The sequence below is a fragment of the Sinocyclocheilus rhinocerous genome, unplaced genomic scaffold (assembly GCF_001515625.1).
Source record: "Sinocyclocheilus rhinocerous isolate Xijiao unplaced genomic scaffold, SAMN03320098_v1.1 scaffold1624, whole genome shotgun sequence".
Taxonomy (NCBI): Eukaryota; Metazoa; Chordata; class Actinopteri; order Cypriniformes; family Cyprinidae; genus Sinocyclocheilus; species Sinocyclocheilus rhinocerous.
In genome coordinates this window covers 1290859-1318445 of record NW_015639527.1, presented here as the reverse complement: position 1 = coordinate 1318445, position 27587 = coordinate 1290859, and the positions used below count along the sequence as shown (strand labels likewise).

General features: G+C 36.9%; 6 protein-coding genes across 6 annotated transcripts; 3 read left to right on the top strand and 3 right to left on the bottom strand.

The window, feature by feature from the left end:
• Positions 1-133: 133 nt before the first annotated feature.
• On the bottom strand, positions 134-4566 carry LOC107751407 (zona pellucida-like domain-containing protein 1). The gene is made up of 9 exons (XM_016567136.1): positions 4544-4566; positions 3486-3629; positions 3296-3399; positions 2736-2962; positions 2007-2191; positions 728-800; positions 522-619; positions 287-367; positions 134-200 (listed from the first exon to the last, which is right to left on the bottom strand). The coding sequence occupies exons 3-9, from the start codon at positions 3387-3389 to the stop codon at positions 134-136; spliced, it is 825 nt and encodes a 274-aa protein (XP_016422622.1). The 5' UTR covers positions 3390-3399; positions 3486-3629; positions 4544-4566.
• A 3019-nt stretch (positions 4567-7585) lies between these two features.
• On the bottom strand, positions 7586-8609 carry LOC107751402 (histone H2B 3-like). The gene has a single exon (XM_016567132.1). It carries the CDS (start codon positions 8438-8440, stop codon positions 8060-8062), a length of 381 nt encoding a protein of 126 aa, XP_016422618.1. The 5' UTR covers positions 8441-8609; the 3' UTR covers positions 7586-8059.
• A 72-nt stretch (positions 8610-8681) lies between these two features.
• Positions 8682-9588, top strand: LOC107751401 (histone H2A). The gene is made up of 2 exons (XM_016567131.1): positions 8682-9209; positions 9327-9588. Exon 1 carries the CDS (start codon positions 8766-8768, stop codon positions 9150-9152), a length of 387 nt encoding a protein of 128 aa, XP_016422617.1. The 5' UTR covers positions 8682-8765; the 3' UTR covers positions 9153-9209; positions 9327-9588.
• On the bottom strand, positions 9245-17441 carry LOC107751399 (zinc finger protein ZPR1-like). The gene is made up of 15 exons (XM_016567129.1): positions 17334-17441; positions 14130-14420; positions 13885-14046; positions 13677-13767; positions 13477-13547; positions 13063-13149; positions 12816-12938; positions 12594-12720; positions 12196-12266; positions 11998-12087; positions 11788-11898; positions 11610-11699; positions 11220-11285; positions 11069-11104; positions 9245-10971 (listed from the first exon to the last, which is right to left on the bottom strand). The coding sequence occupies exons 2-15, from the start codon at positions 14244-14246 to the stop codon at positions 10852-10854; spliced, it is 1362 nt and encodes a 453-aa protein (XP_016422615.1). The 5' UTR covers positions 14247-14420; positions 17334-17441; the 3' UTR covers positions 9245-10851.
• LOC107751400 (cytotoxic and regulatory T-cell molecule-like) lies at positions 16585-21523 on the top strand. Its single transcript, XM_016567130.1, has 12 exons — positions 16585-16825; positions 18068-18217; positions 18325-18477; positions 18568-18684; positions 19134-19292; positions 19759-19857; positions 20209-20289; positions 20419-20457; positions 20576-20641; positions 20790-20924; positions 21041-21127; positions 21229-21523. The coding sequence occupies exons 1-12, from the start codon at positions 16774-16776 to the stop codon at positions 21390-21392; spliced, it is 1302 nt and encodes a 433-aa protein (XP_016422616.1). The 5' UTR covers positions 16585-16773; the 3' UTR covers positions 21393-21523.
• Positions 21524-22775: 1252 nt separating this feature from the next.
• Positions 22776-27343, top strand: LOC107751398 (heat shock cognate 71 kDa protein-like). Its single transcript, XM_016567128.1, has 10 exons — positions 22776-22815; positions 22917-23126; positions 23868-24077; positions 24310-24515; positions 24760-24912; positions 25098-25653; positions 25917-26119; positions 26224-26422; positions 26501-26733; positions 26844-27343. Exons 1-10 carry the CDS (start codon positions 22791-22793, stop codon positions 27036-27038), a joined length of 2190 nt encoding a protein of 729 aa, XP_016422614.1. The 5' UTR covers positions 22776-22790; the 3' UTR covers positions 27039-27343.
• The last annotated feature ends 244 nt before the right edge of the window (positions 27344-27587 follow it).

Genomic DNA, 27587 nt, shown 5'->3' with positions numbered 1-27587 from the left:
GTAATGATAAAAGCCGTCAAATTAAAATGTTTCAAATGTTTCATGCAATAGATTATGTTATTAACTACAATTTCTGTCATGTAATTTGCAATCCTACAGTTTGTACAGTTTGTAAGTGTACCCAGCACTGGATTTAACTGAGCTGTGGAATCACTTTCAGATGCATATTTGTACCTGAATCATCCTCGCAATCATCTTTGCTTAAGTCAGTGCAAAAATTAGATTCAAATATTAAATATTAGTTAAAAAGTGTAACCGAAACAAAGATTTAAGTCTTCACACATACCCGACAAACAGGTCAAATGATGTGCTGTTTCCTGGGTAAGGACTTGTGGTTGTATAGCATCGATCCAAAAGAACATTGAACCTTTATGGGGGGAAATTATAATATTTTATATATATATATAAAATTTTTTTTTTTTGGGTGCCACTCCTCTGTCCTGGGCACTATTTGTATCATGTCATAGGCCACCTTATGATGAATAACATAATTCAAAATATTCTCAAACTGAACAAAGTACCTCTCTGTGAGATTAGTGGCTCGCACTTCCACAAAAACCCTGGTTTTCAGCATGAGACCCGTTGGAGGTATGAAGAGACGAGTGGTATATGTGTAGTCCTTTGAGTCAGTGCAGAAAGACAGTTAAGAACACGTGCAGTTGGCCAGTTCCAATAATGTGTTATGATGAAAGTCATTGCTAAACTGAGCCAAAGGAACATATTATACCTCAAAAAGAACCATGCTCAGAGTGCTGATGAAACTACCATTATTGTCTTTAATTGCCAAACTCACTCCAGATCTGCAGAACAACAGATGTTTGTGTGTAAATGATTAGTGAGTAATTCATTAAATCATTTAGACTGAACAGATTTCACATATTAAGACATACAGTGGAAGCCAAAAGTCTGAGATCACTGAAAACACTTTTATTTTGCATTTTGCTGCATTACAAATTCATAAAATTAGTATTTTTGTGGAAGTTTGATGCAAGGAAGAACATCTGACCTTTTGTACAACATTCAGATGGTCACAAAGTTGCTTATTTGATTATTAAAAATAGTGTAAACATTTATTCTTCATTTCATGGATTAATATATATATACAGTGGGTACGGAAAGTATTCAGACCCCCTTAAATTTTTCACTCTTTGTTATATTGCAGCCATTTGCTAAAATCATTTAAGTTAATTTTTTTTCCTCCTTAATTCTAAGCGGTATGTGTGGAGAAAACCAGGCACCTGTCCAATACAGTCCCAACAGTGAAGCATGGTGGTGGCAGCATCATGCTGTGGGGGTGTTTTTCAGCTGCAGGGACAGGACGACTGGTTGCAATCGAGGGAAAGATGAATGCGGCCAAGTACAGGGATATCCTGGGCGAAAACCTTCTCCAGAGTGCTCAGGACCTCAGACTGGAACTAAGGTTTACCTTCCAACAAGACAATGACCCTAAGCACACAGCTAAAATAACGAAGGAGTGGCTTCACAACAACTCTGTTACTGTTCTTGAATGGCCCAGCCAGATCCCTGACTTAAACCCAATTGAGCATCTCTGGAGAGACCTAAAAATGGCTGTCCACCAACGTTTACCGTCCAACCTGACAGAACTGGAGAGGATTTGCAAGGAGGAATGGCAGAGGATCCCCAAATCCATGTGTGAAAAACTTGTTGCATCTTTCCCAAAAAGACTCATGGCTGTATTAGATCAAATGGGTGCTTCTACTAAATACTGAGCATTTTTCAGTTTTTCTTTTTTAATAAATCTGCAAAGATGTCAACAATTCTGTGTTTTTCTGTCAATATGGGGTGCTGTGTGTACATTAATGAGGAAAAAAAATTAACTTAAATGATTTTAGCAAATGGCTGCAATATAACAAAGAGTGAAAAATTTAAGGGGGTCTGAATACTTTCCGTACCCACTGTATATTTTTTTTTTGAACCATGAATCCCAGGTTTTCAGTGTAGTCTCAGACCGTTGGGACCTCACTGTTCATGTTCACTCCACTCACACACTCATCTCCGTGTTGTTGACCATGTACTGCAGTGGGTATCTACAGGAAAAGAGGTATTTGATCTCCTGCCAGTAGGTGATGGTTCCAGCATTCACGTCCTGAGTATTGACCACTCCAGAGATGTTCACAGACTGAACACTGGAGAAGTCTGAGAACAGCCCAGATCCGATCTCATCGGTGATCTGTTAGATTACATGAGATACACCTTTTGAATATCAAAGAAACGAATATACTGCAAGGCAACTTTAGATAAACCAAAATGTTTACTGTAACAGAAACTGGGTTGGGATTGACTAATTATGTATAACTGAAGTATTTTATAAGTTTTTCCAGGTCAGAATATAAAAAATTCTGAAAAAAACCCCCCCATAAAAGTAACTAATTTAATAACAAATACAATTAATATTAATTTACCAAATATACATTTAAAATAATGGTTTCTATTTTAAATAGAAAAACATTATTTTACATCATAATAATATTTCACAATATTAAATTTTTTCCCTGTATTTTTTATCAAATAAATGCAGCCTTGATGAGCACAAGAAACTCCTGTAAAAAACATAAAAAATCGTTCTGATCCCAAACCTTTGACCGGGTAGTATATATACTGTATATATATATATATATGACTTTATAATAAAATTATGTATTATTGTATAAATGTATTATTATGTATTATAACAACTATTATTTTTATTACATATGCTGTAAAATGTCTCATACCGTCAGCTTATTGGAGCAGACAGATATGTATGGTTCAGTGATGTAGAACTGGAATTTCACTACAGGTGGGTCGACGGTCCAGTCAGCGGTTCCTCTGCACTCAGGTTTGCCAAACTGACTATTAAGAGCCACCATGGATTCATTGTATCCATAGAAGTACATGGGGCACAGCAAAATCTGCAAATCCATCCTGTTTGTGCCACACACAACTGTAATATCAGAGCTGTCTGTAAAAAAAAATTAAAATAAAAAAAGAAAGAAAGAAAACAGTTGTCACAGCAAGCTCTTATGCTGTTTATTGTTTGCACATCTTTGGAATGGAAATATATGATGCTCTTTATGCTGCTAGGACATTTAAAACCACATGAACCATAACTAAAAGGAAGACACATAATTAAATGAATACTGCATGTTTAAGAAAACACTCCTCAAATTGCTGGGTGGTCTCGATTTCCTTTGTGGTTCCAAAGGAAATGAAAGGTGAGATAGTGATGAGAGAATTAAGGATGTACAAAGAGGAAGAGGAGAAGAGGAGAGGATACATGTATGCTTTGACTGACCCGGGTCTCTGAATGTTGGGTGGGTGAGGCAGGGACTCTGAGCCTCTGACTGGAGAATCAGGACGAGCTGACACACTAGGAGGGCTGGCCACATGATGCTCTGGCTGCAGGGAAAATCCCACACATCACATTATCACCTTGACCTCGATTCACTCAAAAACAGATTTTAAAAGCAAAAACAACTACTTACAATTGAATCACGCAACAGGTTTTCTGTTCTGTGTTCAGGTGTCACCAACAAGTACTGAATGTAGCAATTCAAATGAGCCTAATATCACTGGTCACACGTTTTTGATTTTGATGAAGGAGAGCGCCAACAAAGAACATCTGACTCCTGTTTTAAACAACATAAAAAAATACATATATTAAATAGTGTAGATAGTGTGATATATATATAGACTACATTTTTGAATACTTTTAGATTACTTTTGACCTAACTCGTTTAACATATTGATTTAAATAGGATAATCTTGTACCATATTGATATAAATATGCAAATATATATATATATATATATATATATATATATATTACATTTCTTGTTATTAACATTATGAAGGGCACTAAACATTATGTTATGTCAAGATTTCTTAAACTGGGGATTGTAAAGGAACTGCAGGGGGGGTTTGTGAGTTTAATGAAAAGCTAATAATTAAATCATTAAAAATGTAAAATTAAAATAAATAATTTTAAAATAACAACAATCAAAATAAAACACTAACAATATCATGTTTACCTGCATGTCATGTGACCATTAACCAAGTCAGAGATCCGTGAACTTGTGAATGTGATACTAAATTATTAATTTATTACCTTAAAATCTCAGGGGGACTTCAAATAAATATATTAGGTAAACGAGATTCGGCTGACAATTATTTTTTTTTAATTTTAAAATGTAACAATCTAATAACAAGTACTTAATTTTTGGAATCTGATTAAGTAATCCAGATTACATGTAGTCAGTTACTACCCAGCTCTGTAATATATATGTGTGTGTGTGTGTGTGTGTGTGTGTGTGTGTGTATATGTATATAGTGTATATTACAAATTCAATTAATTTTATGATAGATATAGATTAAATACAAATATTTTTTTAATTAAAAAAGATAAAGCACATATAATAAATGCAAATACGTATCTAAATAAAATTTTACACAATTTCAGAATAAAGAAAACCCTAAACAAATAAACAAACAAAATAAATAAATAACATCAATATTAGGACTTAGAACTTAAATCATGTATTACCTTGTTCACCTTCTCTCTTTTTGTTGTTTGTCTCTCTGTGTTTATGATGATATAGCTATTTATACAGGCCTCTTTCTATCTATAGGTGTGAGGGAGGGCACCAGAAACACGACAGGGGGTTATGAGAAATAAGGGACGTCAGAGGAGGAACACGAGGAGCTTTAAGAAGATCAGTGTAAGTTCAGTATCAGGTAACATGTCTGGAATACTAGGAGAATCTTGCTGCTCATATAGCACAGTTATTTTCTATAAATGCATTATATCACTGTGTATCAGGCTGCACTTAACTGTGCTATTATAACAAAGCGATATGCAACAAATATGTCCTCTTCAAGACAAAAGATGGTCAAGTTATAAAACAGGACTTAATGAAACACATGGTCTATTCTAATGACACATTATGTCACACTAATAAAGTCTATATTTTAGGACTATTCTAACAGATTTATGGTTCATTTGTTGAAAAAATGCCTTGTTATAAATTACATTTATATAATAAAATTAATATAAAAATTATATATTTGTATTATAGAAAAAAAATAATACAGTAAATAACTGGTTGAGAATAATTATATACGCATCTTCTTATTTTCACAAAAGGATGATAAAATCCGGTCCAAAAAGTAAATAACCTGTATTGTAATTTCAGAACTCTGAACTATTGTATTCATAATACCTTCCTTAAAGGGGTCATATGATGTTGCTAAAAAGAACATTATTTTGTGTATTTGGTGTAATGAAATGTGTTTATGCGGTTTAAGGTTCAAAAAACACATTATTTTCCACATACTGTACATTATTGTTTCTCCCCTATGCCCAAATCATTCTAATATGCTGATTTATTATTAGAATTATCAACAGTTGTGCAGCCAAATATTTTTAAGTTACGCCTTCTTTCTTTGCGTGAACGTTTGGGCGGCGTTATGCAAATCTTCTCACATCGTGACGTAGACATGTGGGGTGTGTTAGAACGAGCCGTTTTAGGTAGGCGTGGCTGACTCAACTTTTATAAAGAATATCTCTTTGGATTTGAGACTTTAGTCTTTGCAACTTTACAGATCTTCTTTATGCACCAAGAGCTTGTAACACTCCAAAGAGAAAGGAAAAATTGAAATCGCATCATATGACCCCTTTAAACCGATAATAAAAGCAGTGTTAGTTGTCTAACCTATTCATATTATTTTTCATAAAATACACGCGCACACACACACTCTCAATATCCCTTTTTAGTGTATGTGGTTTCAGGTATGCAGTCTTCGTGAGAAAAGTTCTCGTCACATCATCGTTTTTTAGAAATAGATTTCACACCCTTTCAGACAAAGCCTGCCATCGTCAGAGTGTTATTTCAACAAAGAGAGCCCCTCTTAAAACTACACGTGAAAGGAACAACGTATACAGCAAAATCCCCAGAGTTAAATCAACTCTGCTCAGAGTACATATTGTCCCAATCTACAGAGTGTTAAAGTAACACTGAAGCAGAGTTACCACTGTTGAGGATTATGTGATACGTTTTCATGTCTAAAAGCCTGAGCAGTAGTTGTTCATCTTCAACATTGTTAACAGCAGGTTTTCTTTACTAATGCTCACTCATCAATTAATTAATTGCTTAATTATCCCATTAACTTTAACTCGGCTTCAGTGTTACTTTAACACTCTGTAGATTGGGACAATATGTACTCTGAGCAGAGTTGATTTAACTCTGGGGATTTTGCTGTGATCTTCTAAGACACTGGCCATCTGACTATCTGGTTCCTTACTCACATTGTTTCATTTTTAATCTTCTGGACCAGCCAACCTGGGCCCTAATACAATATATAGTATTCCGATATATAAATATCCTACATCTGCAGGAACTTCAAAGACTCCTGGTTAATGCCATGGCGGTTATGGTAAACCACCGATCTATTCACTCATCTATTCAGATTCACTGAATTGTCATTTGCAAAATAATATCATGAAAATATGCATAGGTAATTAAATTCCTCAAGTAATTTACCCATTGTGGTTACTTGATGTGCGCCATATGCATTTATTCAAGGCCAAATGTCAAAACATGATCATGTGGATTATTCTCAGCATTCTCTCTCTGCCTGCAGGGGTGTCATGATCAAATCATCTCCCTCCATTATATGTCCCAGTAACACAAGCTGGATGAAATCACAGGGAACAAATCATACAATAAAGTGTACAAATGTCCTGATTTCAATGTAACCTGAGATTTCCTCATTAGTACTTTTAAGTCATCTGCTTTAAAGTAATCCCTTACGAAAATTAACTGTGGTTTTATAGTAACCATGTTTTTTGGCGTATTGATTACCATTTGTATAACCACAGTTTTACTACAAATACCATGGTTAAACTATGGTTAGTGTAGCAAAACCATTGTTAATTTGTGTTTACCATGGTTACCAAAGTTTTTGGTTTTATTTGTAGTAAAACCATGATTAATTTTCATAGGTTTTCTGAGTTAAATCTGCTCTGAAGTGGCTCTGTGCCTCTATAAAGTTGTTTGTAAAAATGCAATGCTGCATAACACTAAAATATGCCAGCACTGACCCACCTCAGTCCCTAATTCAAAGGTGGATCAGAGGAGCATAAATCCATATTTAAAACATTCATTTCATACAGTAGGCTATGTGAATTACCTGACTAATCGGTGTTTTGCTGCCTCAGTTATCCAACAGACATTATAAAGACGTTTTAAATGAAACACTATTGTTTTCTTTTATGTTTGATGGGTAAATCTATAATAAAGTCATAAATAATGAATAATGAATGCTTGTTTTGTTCATGTATCCTCCAATACTCGAGCAGCCTTCCTTCCTGTTGCTATGGTTACCTCCTCGGGCGAGTTCTGCTCGCAAGCCAATTAAGCGTCTTATTAGCGCTCTTATAAACTTTCGTAGATACTGCAACGTCGTTTAAAAACGCATTTTAAACGAAAGCATACTTCGAATAAATAGTGCTGTAATAAAAGCGCCTTTTTCGTAATAAATATTCGGCTTTATGTCGCCACTTTCGTTTATGGCGCAATTTATGTCATAGTAATAAACTACACATTACCAGGCAGGAAAACTCGCAAATCTGCTTGTAGTTACCATTAACCAATGTATTTATTTATGGTAAATGACAGGGTAGTTATAAAGAAACATTAAGGCATAAGACATTTTTCAGTATGAATACAGTACAGCCTTGTTTGTCAACAAGAAATCAATAAAACCCAAAGCCACAGTGTTTCCCTCTGGTAACTTGAGTTTACAGCCACAGGAGTTAACAAATGACGACCATATGCCATAATAGTACAGTACAAGTGTTCACACGTGCAAATACGATCAAACAGGAACAGCCTCAGGTGAATGTTGGTGTTACATATGGAAAGCACTGTGTCTGTGCTCTTCCAGAGCTGCGTTTTATCAAGATGTACCAGAGGTCCCTCATGCGGATATCAAACAACAGTGGATGGTTTTCGTCTTCCATCATTAGAGATAGATTCCAGTCCGTCTTGTTTGTTCACTTTCACTTGGAGCTTGTGTATTTGGTCACGGCCTTTGTGCCCTCAGACACGGCGTGTTTGGCAAGCTCTCCCGGCAGGAGCAGGCGCACGGCCGTCTGGATCTCCCGGGATGTGATAGTGGAGCGCTTGTTGTAATGCGCCAGGCGCGAGGCTTCTCCGGCGATGCGCTCGAAGATGTCGTTTACGAACGAATTCATAATGCCCATCGCCTTTGAGGAGATACCAGTGTCCGGATGGACTTGTTTCAGTACTTTGTACACGTAAATTGCATAACTCTCTTTCCTGGTTTTACGCCTTTTCTTATCCCCCTTCTTCTGGGTCTTGGTGACAGCTTTTTTAGACCCCTTTTTGGGAGCGGGTGCTGATTTCGCAGGGTCAGGCATTGTGTCGGTTTTTCACAAAAGCTCAGCTGTCACAGGATCTTTACGGTATGCGAACTTGCTGCGTACATTTAGCCTCTTATTTATAGAGTCGGCATGCAAATTAGCGCGAGCAGTCTCGGTTTTGATAGGATGACTTTCTAACGTCATGGACTAAATTTTGAGCGGCGATTGGTTGCTTGTTTTAGAGTGAAACCATCCAGTCAGAGCACACGTCCGGGTATAAATACCAATCCCTGCTTACCTCATAAACGAAAGTACATTTGACTAGCCTCACTAAACGGGACGCTACTACTAACCAAACAGGCGGTTCCTTTGTTGTCAAAACATGTCTGGAAGAGGTAAAACCGGTGGGAAGGCCCGCGCAAAAGCCAAGTCTCGTTCATCCAGAGCTGGACTTCAATTTCCAGTCGGACGTGTACACAGATTATTACGCAAGGGAAATTACGCCGAGCGCGTAGGCGCAGGAGCCCCCGTGTATTTGGCCGCTGTCCTGGAATACCTAACGGCTGAGATCCTCGAGCTGGCAGGGAACGCAGCCCGAGACAACAAGAAAACAAGAATCATCCCCCGTCACCTGCAGCTGGCTGTCCGCAACGACGAAGAGCTCAACAAGCTTTTAGGCGGTGTTACCATCGCCCAGGGCGGAGTACTTCCAAACATCCAGGCAGTGCTGCTGCCCAAGAAAACCGAGAAGCAAGCCAAGAGCAAATAACGAGGCTTTGCGATCATGGACAATGACACAAACGCAGCTCCGCTAGTTTGAGTCCAAGTAATGTTATGTTTTCTACTTCAGCTTATATTGTGTATGTTTTAATGAAGATGACAGCTGCATCTTGTAAACTTTGATTTTTTTTTTTTTGGTGTTGATAATTGCTCTATTGGACAGACGCACTCCCTCACACGAGATCTACACCACCACTGGCTATAAATGGCCATGGGACATTTAACCTGCCATCACGGTGGACTATCCTTACTGAGAAAGAAGGGGGGGGGGCTCCATTTGTGTGGTGAATGAACATAAGTATTCCATCGTATATGGACCAATGCTGGTTACATTTGTCACTGCTTCAAATTACATGCAAGTCATGTCCTTTTATCTGCTGTTCAACTTTCAATAAATGTTAAGTGCCAGTGGAAGGCTCAAAGAACCCGTGATTCATTGTTTTTCTCGAAGTTGCATGACTTGAATGGTCTAAAAGAGAAGCTCTAATTAGAAGCGTTTGAAGTGTGCTACATTTAAGGAGCACTTTGTATTTTTTACATTAAGAAATGAATATTGCTTCCTTTCTAAAAATAGAAAGTTCATTAAAATGGCAAATTTATGAGCTGAATATTTAGACAGAAGTTAGTGTACATGAAGGGGTCCCCTCTCATTGCCACCACCATGCTGACATCAGACATGCCATGTCACACACTGAGTTAGTAATATTTACTTACAAATAAAATATATAACTGATTCTACTCTATAGAATCCGTTACATTTACATAATTTTAATAACCAATATGCAGAGCAAATGAGTCATTATTGTGCCAAAAAAAGCAGAATGTCATTTACATATTTATGCAAATTTACATGTCTTTTTTTATTCATTGATCACTTGAGAATGAATGGCAGTAAACAGGTATGCAAACAATGCCCTGTGAACACTTGTTCGCTGGTAAAGGACTGTGCTGTAATGGCTTTGTTGGGAGCTATTTTTCTGACACTCACCAAATGGTGCCATTTATCAGTATTAACAATAATAAAGAATAAATAATTGACTAATTAGAAAAACACAATGTACACTAAAGAGCCAGATAATTGAAACCGAATGCATCGTCAGCAGTGTAACTGCATGTTCCAATATGGTCATAAAATCTATTATAAGTTGCATTCGGGTTTGATGTCATGCTGAAGCCATTGTTAATTAGATATCTCACTGAACTCAAAGTGTACAGATCAGCACCATACTTATACCATACCGTTTTATTGTACAAACATAACTTATTATATTACAGCCTTTATGAGTCAGTCTAATTACATGAAAATGAAAATGCGTCCAAAGAATTCACATCCAGTGTGCTTAAGACTACTTTATTAAGTGTCTGTAGTTTTAAGTACTTCAAAAACTTTCTAACAATTCTGTTGTTATACTGGTAATTAACACAAGAGCTTCATAGCCAAGATGACCAAAACTTATAACTTAAAAATTGTCACAGACAGCAAGGAAAATTCAGCACCTTACACTTATTCAAGCAAAAATAATATCAAATCATAACGCTGCCTTTAAAAGACATTATGGTTTTCAGAAGTGCTAATTACATGAGATATTACAATAAATGTAAAAGTGAATTAAATAATGCTATATAATGGTTTTGACAGAATTTGGCATATAACAAGATATAATCTCCATTTTTCTCTAACTTTAAGCCTATTTCTCTGCATACCCTTCTGTTTTCATGTCATTCAGCCCCAAGTCTTCGTTCTGCTCAAAGGTCCTGGTGTACTTCTCAATCTTCATTTCTGGATCTGGATCTGGCGCATAAACATTCTGCAAAAAGGTGTGAATGGTTAGCCTTCAGAGAAAAATTAAAACATACATATTTTAAAATATATTTAAAACAAATTCCTCGTATGTGTAAACATACCTGGCAATAAAGCTCATTCTGATTCTGATTCTGATTCTGAAATCAAACAGATTCAAAACAATAAATCCTACACTTAACCATGAGATATTATAATAAGATCCTTTAAATAAAAAATAAAAAAAATAATAAAAAAATGTTGCTCCTAGCTCACCTGAAGATAACTATTTCCTGCAGGATCATCCAGGATAATGTGCACATCCATTTCCCCTGCTATTATCTAAGAAACATTTTGTAAATACAATGCATTAAGACTCCAGAAAAAAAATATAAAGTATTTAAAAAATGTATATGCATATATATGAAATATTCAAAGAAGAAACTTTTTGTAATTGTATAAATGACTAATTCTATTTATATAATAATATTTATATAATCTATTACAAACAAATTATATAAACTATTTACATATTTATTTTTTCAGTAATTCTATATTTTTTTTCAAAAATGATAAAGCAAGCTCCTTTTTTAGACATCATATTGAGAATATTGTCATTGCTTTTAACAGCGAGGAACATTAACAGAAATGTAATATATTTCAAACCTTGTCAATCTTTTGCCCAAAGAGTTCCAGTTTCTCGGCTCTATCTGCTGTAGAGCTGTCTCCACACATGAAGGGTTTTTTTGAAACAATCTAAAATAAGCATAAAAGCATAAAATAAGCATAAAAGGAGCTGTTTGTTGATAACAACAAACATTGTTAGCTGGGCTTTGATTCCTACCAGATCTTTGATGTCCTTGAGAAGTCCTTCCAGCGTAGTGAACTTCCCTCCGAGAGCTGCCATCCCCAACTCAAACTCCAGCTCAGGAATTAACACGCTACACGTCTCTGACTGAAACACACATACATATATTAATGACGATAGTTATGACAATAAAATGTAAAAGATGTTCACATAGTGTCTCTCAAAGTTGTTGTGAGATGAATCCACCTTCAGCAGGTCTCTGGACATATCTGAAGGGTCAGTTAAGTGGAGTGTTATTCTGGTTCCCAGCTCTTCTGTGGCTCCTCCAGATTTCACCTATTTAATGTCATTCAAAAACAATATATGACAGGGAAACAGCAAAAGAAGTATATATAAGTAAACTAAACAGAAGTATAATTCTGAAGTATAGTTCATTATTCCCACCTCATTGGTGCGATGTCTGCAGCTGTCACAATTAGTGGCCATTATAATGACCTCTTTAAAGTGTTGGATTTCTGCAGTTGGGTTAAATTATGATGCACAACAGCTAGACTATTTTGACGTACCATTTCTCTATGCAGCATTTTTATACACTGTTATTTCCACAAAAGAATATCATACCAAATTTACCACTAAATTTTAGCCACACCTGCAAATCGCTTGCTTGGAACCATCGAATACAACAAATTTCTCTAAATTAAAATAAACTGGTAAAGGAGGATATATATAAAAAAATAAAAAAAACCTACATGGAAAGCCTCCATTTAATTTTGTTTAGCAATTTACCACATAAAGAATCATCTGAAAATGTATGTAATTTTCTAGTATACTTTAAAGGATACGAACAAGCTTCATGTTTGTATTGGCTGGGGCGTTGCATTCTGGGCAGTTAGTGTTGAACACTAATACCTCATTTCTCATTGTATCTAGATCACTGCCAGGCTTTTCGTCATTTTCTTCTTCCTCTACCTTTAAAAAGAGATGAAAGAAGTTGAAGAAACTGAGATCTTGCCGTTTTTCACACACAGCTGAAGTCAACAGCAGATGCTGTAGCAGCTTCTAACCTCTATTCCTAGTGCAGCGTTGTGTTCAGGCGTCCTTTTGTAATGTGTGACAGTGAGAGCCATGTCTTTCTCAGGCGCAAATGGATTCTCAATAAAACTGTTCCCTGATGAATCATCAATAATCTGTTGATAGAAATCAAATTAGTTATTCGTTAGTTCTAACTTGATGATAATAAACTAGCAACAGTGTTTAATCTTTTGTCAGTTGCATTGAATCTTTCTGCAGTTTACTATCTGCAAGACATACTAATGTGAATTCCTCTTCTACTTCTTTAAGTTTTTTGAACCTCTGGATGAATTCCTCTATTTTTTCAGCTACAACTGGATCTGTTGCCTGAAATGTAGAAAGAAACAGAGTCACATAAACAGTACTCTTCGCATAACAAATCCTTCACACCTATTATTTCACCCATGTTTTGATATTTTATTTTCAAAAAAAGTTATTTGAAACATTAAAGCAGACACTGTACTTGGATTTACTATGCTTTCGGTGTATATAAAATCACTTTTGTAAATTTAATTTGATAGATACACCAAAATGGAACTCGTCTTTGACCAATATACCTATATAATGTATGCTCTTGCAACATAAATGATGGGTTTCTGTCGTAACACAATTGATCTCAAATTTGTGAAACTCATTCACAAATAAAACACACACCTTTCTAATAGGTTGGTCTTGTTCTAAACCCGCCACTGCTCTGTCCAGAAGGCCCTCGATTGTTGACAAAGCTGAACAATCAGAAAGAAGACAAAATTATTGATCAAACTGCATTTTATTAAACTGGAACTTTCCAAAATATTATTCTGAAGATTCAACAGACTTCTACTTCAGTTAGAGGTCAAAAGGGAAAAACTTACAGCCGTTCTGTGTGAAAGCAGGAATTTCAAAATCAAGTTGTGGAATTCTGGTGGACGCACTGTCGGACTTCACAACCTCTCGGTTCATGTCCTGCACAAACGAAAAACGATTTGCTTTGCTTATTCCTGAGAGCAACTTCAAATGTGGCAACATGACATAAATGATCAGATAATAAATATCTAACACACTTTAACAGGAGATGCATACCTCTTTGGTCTTCACTTGTAAGGTGTACAGCACACCCTGTTCTTGTATCCGACCAGCAGACTGGATTTCTGTGTTGGTCCAGTTACAGTGTGGACATGTGAAAGAGCTGATGATGATTTCTTTGAAGAAAGGGATCTTAGTAAGCAGTAGACGTGTGCTTCCCTGGACAAAACATAACATTGACATTTTTTACTAGTTTAGAAAAATATATGTATTACTTTAATAATAATAATCTGGACATTTACATTTTCATAACAGTTCATGCACAAACTCTCGATCACTGTAGGTTGCTGATCTTCATCTTCTGCATTAATGTCCTTAAAAACACCACCGCGGACTCGTTCCTCCTCAATAACAGACATCCTGTCAGGTACTGTAGGTTAAAAGTATTTACACTCTCTGGTTTACTGGTAGGAGTGGTTAGTTATTAATGAGTGGCGTTCTGCTAGAAGTTTCCAGCTGTTTTCGCACATTTTTTTGTGTAATATGCTCATGTGCGCTTGAATCATCACCGGGTCAGATCAGATTCGCAAAACCTGTCAAAATAAAAGTCTCGACTAAACATCTGATTAGTGCATCAAGATGCTTTTTTTTGCGTTAGGTTTCTTCGTTTCGTGTATCTCGTTTAATATGCCTATATTTATAATACATGCAAATACAGTACAGCAACAACGGTAACTGAACAACAGTAGCGAGTAAGTTAAACATAATGGCGGTATCAACCTCATATATGCCATTTTTTTGTACAGTTCCCTATATATACAGCATACAATGCATACAGTAGGCCTATGCATTCGCATACTCAAAATAACTATTTGACAAAAACTTTAACCATAATATGTGAAATATTTGAAGTAATTATCTGTCATCGTTTGTTTCGAATCAGCAGCCACTAGATGGCGCTCCCTCAGCTTGAGTTGACTTCTAAACGCTGTTAATACACACATTCTTGGTAACAACCACTGATCTACTTATAATGTTCTCTATTATAGATCAGTGGTAACAACCCAGCCACAATGTAAACAATCACATCAGACATTTATTAAAACAAGGCTTTCAGGATTTTACAATTGTTCTGACCACATAATTCCTGCGAAGAAACTTAATTTGAAACTTGTGGTAAGCTATGAGAATCTTCTTGGCCTTCAGCATCTCATTCACTGCAGTTGACTAATATGACATGTATCATACATTGTCCTTGATGGCATGTCCTAGCCAGAAAATATCACAGCTTTATATTTTACTCATAATAAACTAGCATTGTGTAAACTGGCCCTTGGTGCCAGAACAAAACTACTGACTATAATAAAATAGGCTAGAATATGCTTTATAATATACCTAATGAAAAGACCGAAATGAACACATTACACAGTAACATCTGTATTAATACTCAATTGTGTTAGCTACATTGCTGCCTGTCTGACGTGAACTCTATTTAGGTTGTGTATCAAAATGGGGAAGTTTTTTTTTTTTTTTTTTTTATATAAAGAATAGAATTAGAATAGAGAGTGCTAGAGTTAGAGGGTCAAATAAAGATTTTACAATTGTTCTGACCACATAATTCCTGCGAAGAAACTTAATTTGAAACTTGTGGTAAGCTATGAGAATCTTCTTGGCCTTCAGCATCTCATTCACTGCAGTTGACTAATATGACATGTATCATACATTGTCCTTGATGGCATGTCCTAGCCAGAAAATATCACAGCTTTATATTTTACTCATAATAAACTAGCATTGTGTAAACTGGCCCTTGGTGCCAGAACAAAACTACTGACTATAATAAAATAGGCTAGAATATGCTTTATAATATACCTAATGAAAAGACCGAAATGAACACATTACACAGTAACATCTGTATTAATACTCAATTGTGTTAGCTACATTGCTGCCTGTCTGACGTTTACATGCATGTAAACTTGTTTCAAAATGGGGAAGTTTTTTTTTTTTTTTTTTTTTGCCCACACAGTTGAAGTGGTCAGTGGGTAGTGTGAAATTTGATCATGTGATTTTTTTCCCTCACACACCTAATAAAGACCTTCCTGTTCCTGCCGAGTTGTTTAGCATTTTTGTGTAATCATACCAGACAGTGATGACACTTTTGGTGACGCTGCCATGGGTGCTGTCGTAGAGATGCTAAAAATATTTTTTAATTGTCAATAGAACACCATTAGATGGTTAATCATGGTTAATGGACACCTATAAATTCTTGATTGTTTCTTGACATAAATATCGAATTACAGGATTTAGAGAAGAAATCTACAGAATTAAACAGAAATAAATATAAAAATAATATCAGTAAATAGAATGGTTTCTTTGTTTTTTGTTTTTTATGTAAAAATTCTTAGAAATCCTTATTTCCAGGGTTAAATTAGATACTAGATGATTCATCACAACTGGAAGAAGGTTTTTTTATTTATCAACTGTAGGAGGGGAGTTATTACATCGAAACTTCAGTAGACATTTGAAACTGCCTATGTTAAAATGTAAGTTTTTGAAAGAAACTTATAGTCTTATAATTTAATGCATTATAAACATATAGTTTTATAATTTAAAGAATTTATTATATTATATTATATTATATTATATTATATTATATACAGCATTTATATACTGTGGAATTATTAAGAAAACTGACGCCAGTCAGAACTGAAGTCTGAATTACTTAATAACTTAAGAAGAACTTAATAACTTAAAGAACTTCAAAAGGTCAAAAGGGGGTGAGTGTAATTTTGCTAAAAGAGAACCAGTGACCGGCCGAAATGCCCCTGAAACTTCACACATAAAGTCGCACAGGGGAAAAGACCGTGACATTTCATGATGTCATGGAAGCCGCTCTCTTTAAAAGAGTCTAAGCAGAGGAAGTGAGCTTCAGAGTTAAAGAGCTGCAGTATGGAGATCAAAACAGTCTTAGTTACTCACACTTTGATGTTGATCGTAGGAGGTAAGACAAACTTATTTCTTATTTACATTGGTTTAGGCTACATCTCTGACTTTTAAAGTAGCGTTGTGGTTGACTAGTTTGTGATCATATTTACCTGATACCTTTAGGTAGTTTGCATGGGTAGTTATGTTTGGGTAGGTTACATCGTAAGAGAAGGTTTCAGTTGTATGTCAGTGCATTAAATGCTTTATCGTATGATGGCATATGATAGATTTTTACATGATTTGAACTTTTTTTTTTCAACTCATTTTGTCATTCTTATTGGATTGGTTGAATGATATAACTTTAGTTTATACGCTGTGCATAAACTAAAGTGGTAACCTGCAATTGTTCCTTCAGAGAGCTATTTATACCTTATTCAACTTATAAAATGTAGTTTTGTTGGCATAAATGAATGTATTTAGGTTGATTCAGCAATATTAATAACCGTTTTGGCTTTAATAAGACCAGTTAATTTAGTTGTTACCATTTTTAGGTTACCATTTTTTTTCAGTGTAAGTTAGCTCACCGTGTTGTTATAGAAACAGGAAAATATTCTTGCAAAGATGCATATAGTATCAACACAGCAGAGGACGTGAAGCTTTTCAATAATTGTCCTAAATAAGGAAAGACAGTATCAGTGAATATATTGCACATATTTCAAAATTAATTAATTATTCTATTAAATTAAATTCAAAGGTGAATAACAGAAAAACAAATCAACTGAATAAAATTAAGCATTGCACTGTAAGAGCTTTACTGTACTACTGTTACTGTTTTTTTACATATGACTAAAAAAATCACACCTCCATGTAGCCGGATTTAGAACTACATCTGTTTATATGTGTACACATCTGTGAGTAACATTTTAAGACCACTGTTTCCTGTTCCAGCACGAGAATGTCGCTTTATGTGTGACAGTGGCAAGTTTTCTCTCGCTGCAAGAACGAACCACACAAGAAAATAAAAGACCACTGACAGCAGTCACTTTTTCTCTCTATTGCAAAGTATGGCCCCCTCTCACTTTCAGCCGCAGCTCCTAAAAGCGGCAAGAAAACACAAATGAGTCGTAGCAGAGCGTAGGGTGTCTGTGGTCTTATCTGCCCCCTATCAACCTACTGTTCTTCCATTCAACTAGCCTATTGACTGCATTTAGCATTCATTACTGTTTTAGGTTGTTTGATTCAAAGAGGAATGCCAATTATGTAAGAAGCTTTGTTTAAAACATGATGATACTGACTTACTTCTCTTCATTCTGAACAGGCATAAGAAAATGTCTGGCAACAAAGTATCTTACAGTGGCAGAAGGAGAAACGCTGGTATTGAGATGCCCTCGAAAAAACTTCAGTGAGAATGGACACATGGAGTGGAGAAATCCACAAGGCCATCTTTTGTTCTTTAACAATGAAAAAGGTGAGGGCGTGAACACTGTATATTGAAGAATGTATTTCAAACACATTTACATTTCCTCTTTATTGTATCTCATAAACATTAAAACTGTATTTCACGTTCCCCTACAGCTCTAAGAGACTCAAGGAGCAGCATTTTTCATTTAAGCAGCTCTGAATATACATTACACATGTCTAAAGTTACCTTAAAAGATGAAGGGCTTTACAGATGTCTACTGTATGACAATAAAGTCATTTCAAAAAGATTTAAAGTAAAAGTATTAGGTAAGTATATTTACTTCTCATCTTTTCCAAAAACATGCATCAAATATGACTATTAAATATGAAATTAAACTCTTTTTGTTTGGATCACAGAAATTCCAAAAATAGAAATGGCAGAGTATAAAGATAAAACAATCATCAAGTGTTCAGCGGCAGCGAATGGCCACCCACCTGTGCTCTCTTGGCAAATCAGTGGGGTTGAAATCGAAGGTAAGTTACGAGAAGTGTCAGAGTAGGCAGACAGTTAGGGGGGCAGACAGGTGTACACACATACTTACACACATACCTACACACACACACACACACACGTGTGTGTGTGTGTGTGTGTGTGTGTGTGTGTGTGAGAGAGAGAGAGAGAGAGATTTTGGAGTCAGTAAGATTTTTGATCAGATAAACGCTTGGTGACTATGACTTTCAAAAATTAAAAAATATTACTGAAAGACATACTGTGCAAACAAAATTCCCATGACTTCTGACATTTCTATCACTGAGAAACGAATACCTCGTGAAAATAGAGGAACCACAATATTCTGAAATAGGTCAGCTAAGGACAAATGCAAACAATAGTACTATCAATAGTAAATCTAGGGTGTTTCTCAGACTATTTGAATAATAAATCATAGATTACTGAATATATGCACTCTGTTTTGTCCTAACAGCTCTACCCAATACCTTGCGGGAGGAAAGATCCAACAGGTCACTGGCAATTAGCCTCTTAACAGTCAAAACTCATATCAGGAAAGCAACGGTGATGTGCCTGGCAAAACATACAGCTCTCCCAAAACAACTGATAAATTTCGTCATTATTGAAAATCACTGTAAGTAGACACAAATGGTAGGCTACATATAACCAACTGCAGGAATAGCAGAGACCACTAACTAGAATTGATAGTTGAACTAACCTCACCAACACCACCACTGATGTTCCAAGCATGTGACCAAAAACAGTGGCAATTCGCCATAAAAGACATTAGCCAGTATTAGAAAGGGGAACTGAAAGATTTGGGGATTTTGTTTGGCTGTGCTGCACAGGGAAAGTTCATCTACACTTCAGAGTATTTGGTAGTTTCCTATTTAAGTGAATGTGTGGTTCACGTTAGAGTGGTCAGTCACATGATGTCAGGGAAACTATTTCTTTGAACAAAACAACTGTGTTCCCCATCCAGAACAGATGCACTAAATATTTATAACAAACACTAAGCCAGATTCTTACAAGTAAACAGTCAAACCATTTTCTGATGGGATTTCGGAGTAATTAAATGTTTTTATTGTACTTTTGCATAGCTGTTACGGCCTCCACGACAAGGTACTCCAGTACTAGAGATGAGCTAAAACCTGATGTAATGGTCACAGCCACTTCTGCTCCTGTCATTAGCAGTACAGGTGGGTGTTTCTCTTCATTTCATGTCTTAGTATAGGTCATTTCATTTCTTAATGGCCGCACCAATTACACTAAATAAACTAGCTATCTCAAAAGAGTCTGATAATGACAGAATATTTTAAATGTAGCTTACATAAAAACGAACGCAGAATCCCCTTTTGTGCAATGGTTTCACATAAAACCACAGAATGGAAATTGCTTTTGCTCCTTGTATCTCTCTGCCTCCATCTTCTGGTAGATTTTGAATACTGCACACAGTCGTTTCAAGGCATTTGAGTTTTTTTTTCATTTGAGCATTCTGCTTATCTCTGATATCTCAGCAACTGTTTAACAAATACACCATCTGATTACAGCACATGTGGAACTGTCATCAATTTCAGAAAGTACTGAAGTGCTCCCAACAAGAGACAGCACTACCTCAAACAGCATACAAGGTATAAATATGCGAATATGCATGATCAAATACTCATTTCCAATATTTCCATTTCACCTAAAAGTTAGTATGTGTTTTTATAAGACACTTTCAGTGTTTGTTCGCTGATTTGCTTTGTGATCTCTTTTAGTAGAGGAACATTCCACAGCAACCAATATAAGCTTGACAAGTAAGTGTTTTAAAATGTCATTGTTTAATATTTAACATAATATACGGAACATAAAATATAATTAATCTTGCTTATTTTATATGGTGAAGTTGATCTCAGATCTATCTTTGCATTTCAGCACACAACATAAACTCTTCAAATTCACCTGATGAATTCCTGACCAAAAATTACACTAACTCACAAGGTGTGAAGCTCATGAAAAACAAAATGCTTATGAACAAACCAGCAAAACTAATTTCTATCTTGCGCTCACATAAATGTCTAAATGAAAATCAAAGCAACGTGTAAAGGACATGAATTACTGATTGCAGTATTACTTTGTGTATTTGCAGGTTTTGGCAAACAAGATCGAAAGGAAAGCTCACCACTGCTGATCCTGCTGGTCACAAGCCTTGTTATATGTTTGCTTATTGTAGTCATCTTCTTCTTGTTCAGACTGCAAAAGGCACATTTAGCCTGGAAAAAAGGTAATATAAGATTAGTTAAATATTTATACTTTACATCAAGCTTCAATTATATTCTAGAGTTTAGCTGAGATTTAATTCTGGATTCAATTTTTAATTTTAATCTGTTGTTATAACAGAGAATGAAGAACCAGACCAGTCTGTGGAAAGCAGCAAATCAAAATCCAGTCATGAAGAAAAGCAGTCCCAGGAAAGGAGAAGACAAGGTACAACCGCTGAAACCACCTAATCTTGTAGTTCAAACATATAAGCTTTTGTGTCTTTACAAACTATTGATATTTCGTGTTTCACTTGATTTTCTGTCTAGGCTTTTGGAACTCAAATTTCACAGAATACAAATTGGAAGAACCTCCACAGAATACAGCAACTTCAGTAGCTACAGTGGATGTGATCACTGAAACACAAGACAGTTCAACAACAGCAGCTTTTAACAAACTTGACGGAGCTTGTGTCAAGGAGACTGAACTTTAGAGGAAAATTCAGCAGGTTCTGAATCCTCATAAGAGACTGAACTGATTTTGCAGTTCTGTTATGAACAATGGTGCTCACTAAAAGATGATGAATATAGCTACCAATTTTTGTATATACTGTATGTACTGTTTTTACATTTCAGTCACTGCTGGTTTACATTATTTTTTACTGAATGTAAAGAAGCATTTTATTATGTGTGCTTTATTGCAATGTGTTTACAGTTTAATGACTTTGAAGTGTTCCCTCGACTGCCATGATATTTCATCATTATATTACAAATGTGTCTTTTTAACCTGAAATGGTTGCTGCTTGCCCTGTTATCAAGGTTTGGCCTTCTGATATTCAAAAGTCAGTGTGCCTTTTTTTATAAATAGTGCAGAAAATTAAATAAACTATTTTATGTAACGTGTGGATGTTATGCCTGACGAATCTTCTAAGGCATGAAAAAATAAAAATGTTAAATAAGACTTAAACCAAGCGCACTTTTTGGATGTCACTTCCTCTGCGCATGTGGTCTTTAAACATGAACGTTTTTAAGCCTGAAAAGCACTTACTATGTGACCTTTGTCTTTAGTGGCTTTCGTTTCATATTATGCTGTAGACACATTTTCTACTTCCTTATTTTTTGGCGATTCGTATTCTGTGTGTGTATCGCCCCCTGCTGGGCGTTTGTGCAATCATAGTTTATTTCCTGGTTCGTTCCCTTTCCTTTACTTAGAAATTTCGTTTTTTTTCTCTCTTTCCCCTTTAGCAGGATAAATAATAATAATAATAATAATAATAATACTCTGCCTCAAAGGTTTCAGCCGGTGTTCTGACGATTTGTGCTACCCGCTCAGATTGTGCTACCTCCCATTAAAAAGATAGGTAGCACAAATCGATAGCGAAAAATGCTACCTATCAGATTGTGCTACCAGCATCTTATTCATGTGTCCATATCTACCCCTACCCGTCCATACCTACCCTTACCCTTAAAACAATGAAAATATATTTTTGGTAGCACAATCTGATAGCATGTTTCGTCGGTACACCCCGGGGCTGCGTGACAAGCTCCTCGTGCTTCAACACAAAGCTCTTCATGATGCACATTGGAGCAGTATTATCACCTTAATCTAATAAAATTTTTAAATCATTATATTTCAACGTGATTTATACGTATTGTAAAATACCTAGAACATTCTCGATCTGTATAACTAATGGTATTTCTTTCAAGTAATGACTGATATTTTTCACTAGGCAAGACCTTACAGTTCCAAACCAAGGTCACTGAGCTGTTTGAGCTACATTTGTTGTTTTCAATTTGTATGTGCTTGTCATGGTGTAATCTACTAAGCGACGGTTTGATATATTTTCATCAAACATTTCTGTTTTGCTGTATCATCGACGCATTTCCAGTGAATGTGCAGGCTGACTTCATTCCTATGTAAAGGACAGAGTGTTCCGCATTGACAGCGGTTTGCGGCAAACTTGAGGGGGATGGTTTGAATTTTTTTCAACCAGTTATATCCTTGGTTCTTCCCATAGTGGGCGTGGCTAAACGAAACATTCCGGTATTGCATTGGTTCTTACGGGCTGAAGTTGAGTCATCTGAAATTTCATTGGCTCGGCTACCGGCAATATATAGTGTTCTGGAACGTTCGATCGTTCTCTCTTCTAAGCAAGGCGAGGCAGCAGTTTGTCGCCATTCCAGCTATCCAACCGGCGTCTTCACCCATCTCGGTAATTTCCAACTTGGTAAGGTATTTGTTCTATCTTTTTTTGATTATATTGGCTTTATAATCTCATATTGAATATTTGCTTCTCTGCTTGCATGTAGTATATCACTACTTCATTAATTACAAAGAGCTGAATATTTTTTTTTTTTTTTTTTTTTTATACATGTGGAATATTTTCCGGGTGTGCTGAACCATTACATAATGATTCCAGTTATTCATATTTATTTTATTGAATTTTAAAAGTTGTTTCACTTCCATAGACCGCTTTTTTTGCTTTCACTTGTTTTTTTCGATGAACTCTGAAAGATTAAGTTTCTTATAATAGCCACTACAATCAAAATGCCCGAGAGAACAATAGGTTAAATCTAAACCGCAACCGGCACCTCGTGATCTTGTCACGCGCCTCACCCAACCTTAAGCGTTGATCAGCTTTGCTTTGGTCACACAATACTGCTTATCGTCTTCTTTTTTTCAAAATGTACACGGACACGTTTAGCACAATAACAGGAAAGTTTATAAAAGTTGAATTTGACTAATTTTGATCAGTCTGATTTTAAATTCACCATAGAATCTTGTAACGTTAGAAGCTCGAACCACGTGGTCTGACGCATATCCGCATGTGCTCCAGGGCTTGGTGTTCTGTGGTTTCACAACTGTATTAGCTAGTTAATGAACGCATCCCTTTACTTTTGTTTGCCAGTGTACAGCGTTGAAATCATTATGTAATTTCCTTAATTATCATTATTTTTTTTATATATAGACACAATGTCCAAGGGACCAGCTGTTGGTATTGATCTCGGGACCACCTACTCCTGTGTAGGTGTTTTCCAACATGGAAAAGTTGAAATCATTGCTAATGACCAAGGAAACCGGACCACTCCAAGCTATGTAGCTTTCACAGATTCTGAGAGGTTGATTGGAGATGCCGCAAAAAACCAGGTCGCCATGAACCCCACCAACACAGTCTTTGGTAAGTGATTATTTAATGCGATTCATTTTCATTCCAAAAGTGATTCGCTATGATGAAGTTGATTCCTTGCCATTCGTAGTTTCCACCAGAGGTTGAAAAACCAAAGATGGCCCAAGCACCTTCCTTGGATGTCTGAGCGAAATCCTGACTTTATTAGTTTTTTTTTTTTTTTTCTTCCCTTAACCCCTATATACCTTGTAAGGTTTTTTTTTTTTTTCTTGTTCTCCAATAGATGCCAAACGTCTGATTGGCCGCAGGTTTGATGATGGTGTTGTTCAGTCTGACATGAAGCACTGGCCTTTTAATGTCATCAATGACAATACCCGTCCCAAGGTCCAGGTTGATTACAAGGGTGAGACCAAGTCGTTCTACCCTGAAGAGATTTCCTCCATGGTCCTCACCAAGATGAAGGAAATTGCTGAGGCCTACCTGGGAAAGGTGAGTGATCATTCAGCTGTTTGTGGGGTAGCTCTATTGAACTCCCATTTGACTTGTGCTTCGCTATGATGAAGTTGATTCCTTGCCATTCGTAGTTTCCACCAGAGGTTGAAAAACCAAAGATGGCCCAAGCACCTTCCTTGGATGTCTGAGCGACATGCACTATACTGTAGTTTATTATTATATGTATTGTTGCCTTTAGTTCCAAGTAGCAGTTGGGATCTAATTTGCGCACTCTTTGCAGACTGTTTCCAACGCTGTCGTCACAGTGCCTGCCTACTTCAACGATTCTCAGCGACAGGCCACCAAGGATGCTGGAACCATCTCTGGCTTGAATGTTCTGCGTATCATCAATGAACCAACTGCTGCTGCTATTGCTTATGGTCTGGACAAAAAGGTTTGAAAAACTTGCATCTTTCAGGTTTTTTGATGAAGTTGATTCCTTGCCATTCGTAGTTTCCACCAGAGGTTGTAAAACCAAAGATGGCCCAAGCACCTTCCTTGGATGTCTGAGCGAAATTGAGTGTCATACAATTAATTAATGTACATGCAAATACTTATGCTCTTAATTCCTCTTTTCAGGTTGGTGCTGAGAGGAATGTCCTTATCTTCGATCTTGGTGGTGGCACTTTCGATGTGTCTATCCTCACCATTGAGGATGGCATCTTTGAGGTCAAATCTACTGCTGGAGACACTCACTTGGGTGGAGAAGACTTTGACAACCGCATGGTGAACCACTTCATCACAGAGTTCAAGCGCAAGCACAAGAAGGACATCAGTGACAACAAGAGAGCCGTTCGCCGTCTCCGCACCGCCTGCGAGAGGGCCAAGCGTACCCTATCATCCAGCACTCAGGCCAGTATTGAGATCGACTCCCTCTATGAGGGTATCGATTTCTATACCTCCATCACAAGGGCCCGTTTTGAGGAGCTCAACGCTGACCTCTTCCGTGGAACCTTGGACCCAGTCGAGAAGTCCCTTCGTGATGCCAAGATGGACAAGGCTCAGATCCACGACATTGTCCTGGTTGGTGGCTCCACTCGCATTCCCAAAATCCAGAAGCTGCTCCAAGACTACTTTAACGGCAAGGAGCTCAACAAGAGCATCAACCCTGATGAGGCTGTGGCCTATGGAGCAGGTGGGTGATTTGTTTTAATCCTGTGGGTTGTTTTTTTTTTTTTTTTTTTTTTTTTTTTTTTTTTGTTTTGTTTTTTTTTTGTTTTTGTTTTTTTGGTCGTTTGCTATGATGAAGTTGATTCCTTGCCATTCGTAGTTTCCACCAGAGGTTGAAAGACCAAAGATGGCCCAAGAACCTTCCTTGGATGTCTGAGCGACTGCTGTCTTTGCGATCTGACCATCTCAATTTGCCCAAGGTTCTTATTTCTCACTCTTCTGTTTCAGCTGTCCAGGCTGCCATCCTCTCTGGTGATAAGTCTGAGAACGTTCAGGACTTGCTGCTGCTAGATGTCACTCCTCTGTCCCTTGGAATTGAGACAGCTGGTGGAGTCATGACTGTCCTCATCAAGCGTAATACCACCATTCCAACCAAACAGACTCAGACTTTCACCACCTACTCCGACAACCAGCCTGGTGTGCTCATTCAGGTGGGTACGAAATAGTTCTATTAGGAGTTTAGTCTTTTATCCCACCCAATGTCTCTTCGATTACTTTAAACAATGCTATCTTGTTTTAATTACCCCCTTTTCAGGTCTATGAGGGTGAGCGTGCAATGACCAAGGATAACAACTTGCTGGGCAAGTTTGAGCTTACTGGAATCCCCCCTGCACCTCGTGGTGTTCCCCAGATTGAGGTCACCTTTGACATTGATGCAAATGGTATCATGAATGTTTCAGCTGTGGATAAGAGCACTGGCAAGGAGAATAAAATCACCATCACCAACGACAAGGGTAAGTCTTCTCTCTGCACCTAAATATTTAAAGACTTTGTGGTGGCATCTTCAGAGGTTAACTGGAAGTCCATTTCAGGTCGTCTCAGCAAGGAGGACATTGAGCGCATGGTGCAGGAGGCAGAGAAGTACAAGGCTGAGGATGATGTGCAGCGTGACAAGGTGTCTGTCAAGAATGGTCTGGAGTCCTACGCCTTCAACATGAAGTCCACTGTTGAGGATGAGAAACTGAAGGGCAAGATCAGTGATGAGGACAAGCAGAAGATCCTTGACAAGTGCAATGAAGTCATCAGTTGGCTTGACAAGAACCAGGTAAGTTTGCTATCAGTTGAGACATTTGGCCAATCAAGTGGCTTTTGGATTACTTTTCCAAGCTTGCACTGGCGAACTCTGACTTGACGTCTGTGTTTGAAAACTTTCAGACTGCTGAGAAAGAGGAGTTTGAGCACCAGCAGAAGGAGCTGGAGAAGGTATGCAACCCCATCATCACCAAGCTGTACCAGAGTGCTGGAGGCATGCCAGGTGGAATGCCTGATGGTATGCCAGGTGGCTTCCCAGGAGCCGGCTCTGCTCCAGGAGGTGGATCCTCCGGCCCAACCATTGAGGAGGTCGACTAAGCCATTCCAAAGCCACTACGCTACCTCCATAGCAATGTTTACTGTTGCCCTCTATAGTTGGACTCCTCTAAAATTGTTACTTTTGTGGAAGTTTTGGATGACTTCAACTTGCAGAGAGATGGTTGCAATTAAAAAAAAAAAAAAAGAAAAGGGTATTAACGGGTCACATTTCCAGATCACAGGGAACAGATTTTCTACCTAGATTGCACAACCTATTTATTGACTTGTGAAATGTGAATTTCATAAGCCTTTTCCAACTGCCTCAATGCTTTGAAGGAAGTGAATAAAATGGTGACCTATTCCCAGTACTGCCTCTGTCTGTTTTTCTTTTTTTCTTTGTCAAAGTTTGGAGTTTGACCTTTAAATTTTCTTTAACCTCTAAATATCAAGAATGTGTCACTGTCCTTAGGGTAATGTATTTAAATCTATCCAGTGCATAATTTAGCTTTTTGCTTCAGCCATTTTGGCGTTGTAATGACTGAGGTCATGTATAAAGTAAGTGTCAAAGCTAATCATCCAGTTTTTACAGTAAACCTCAGCCTGAATGGT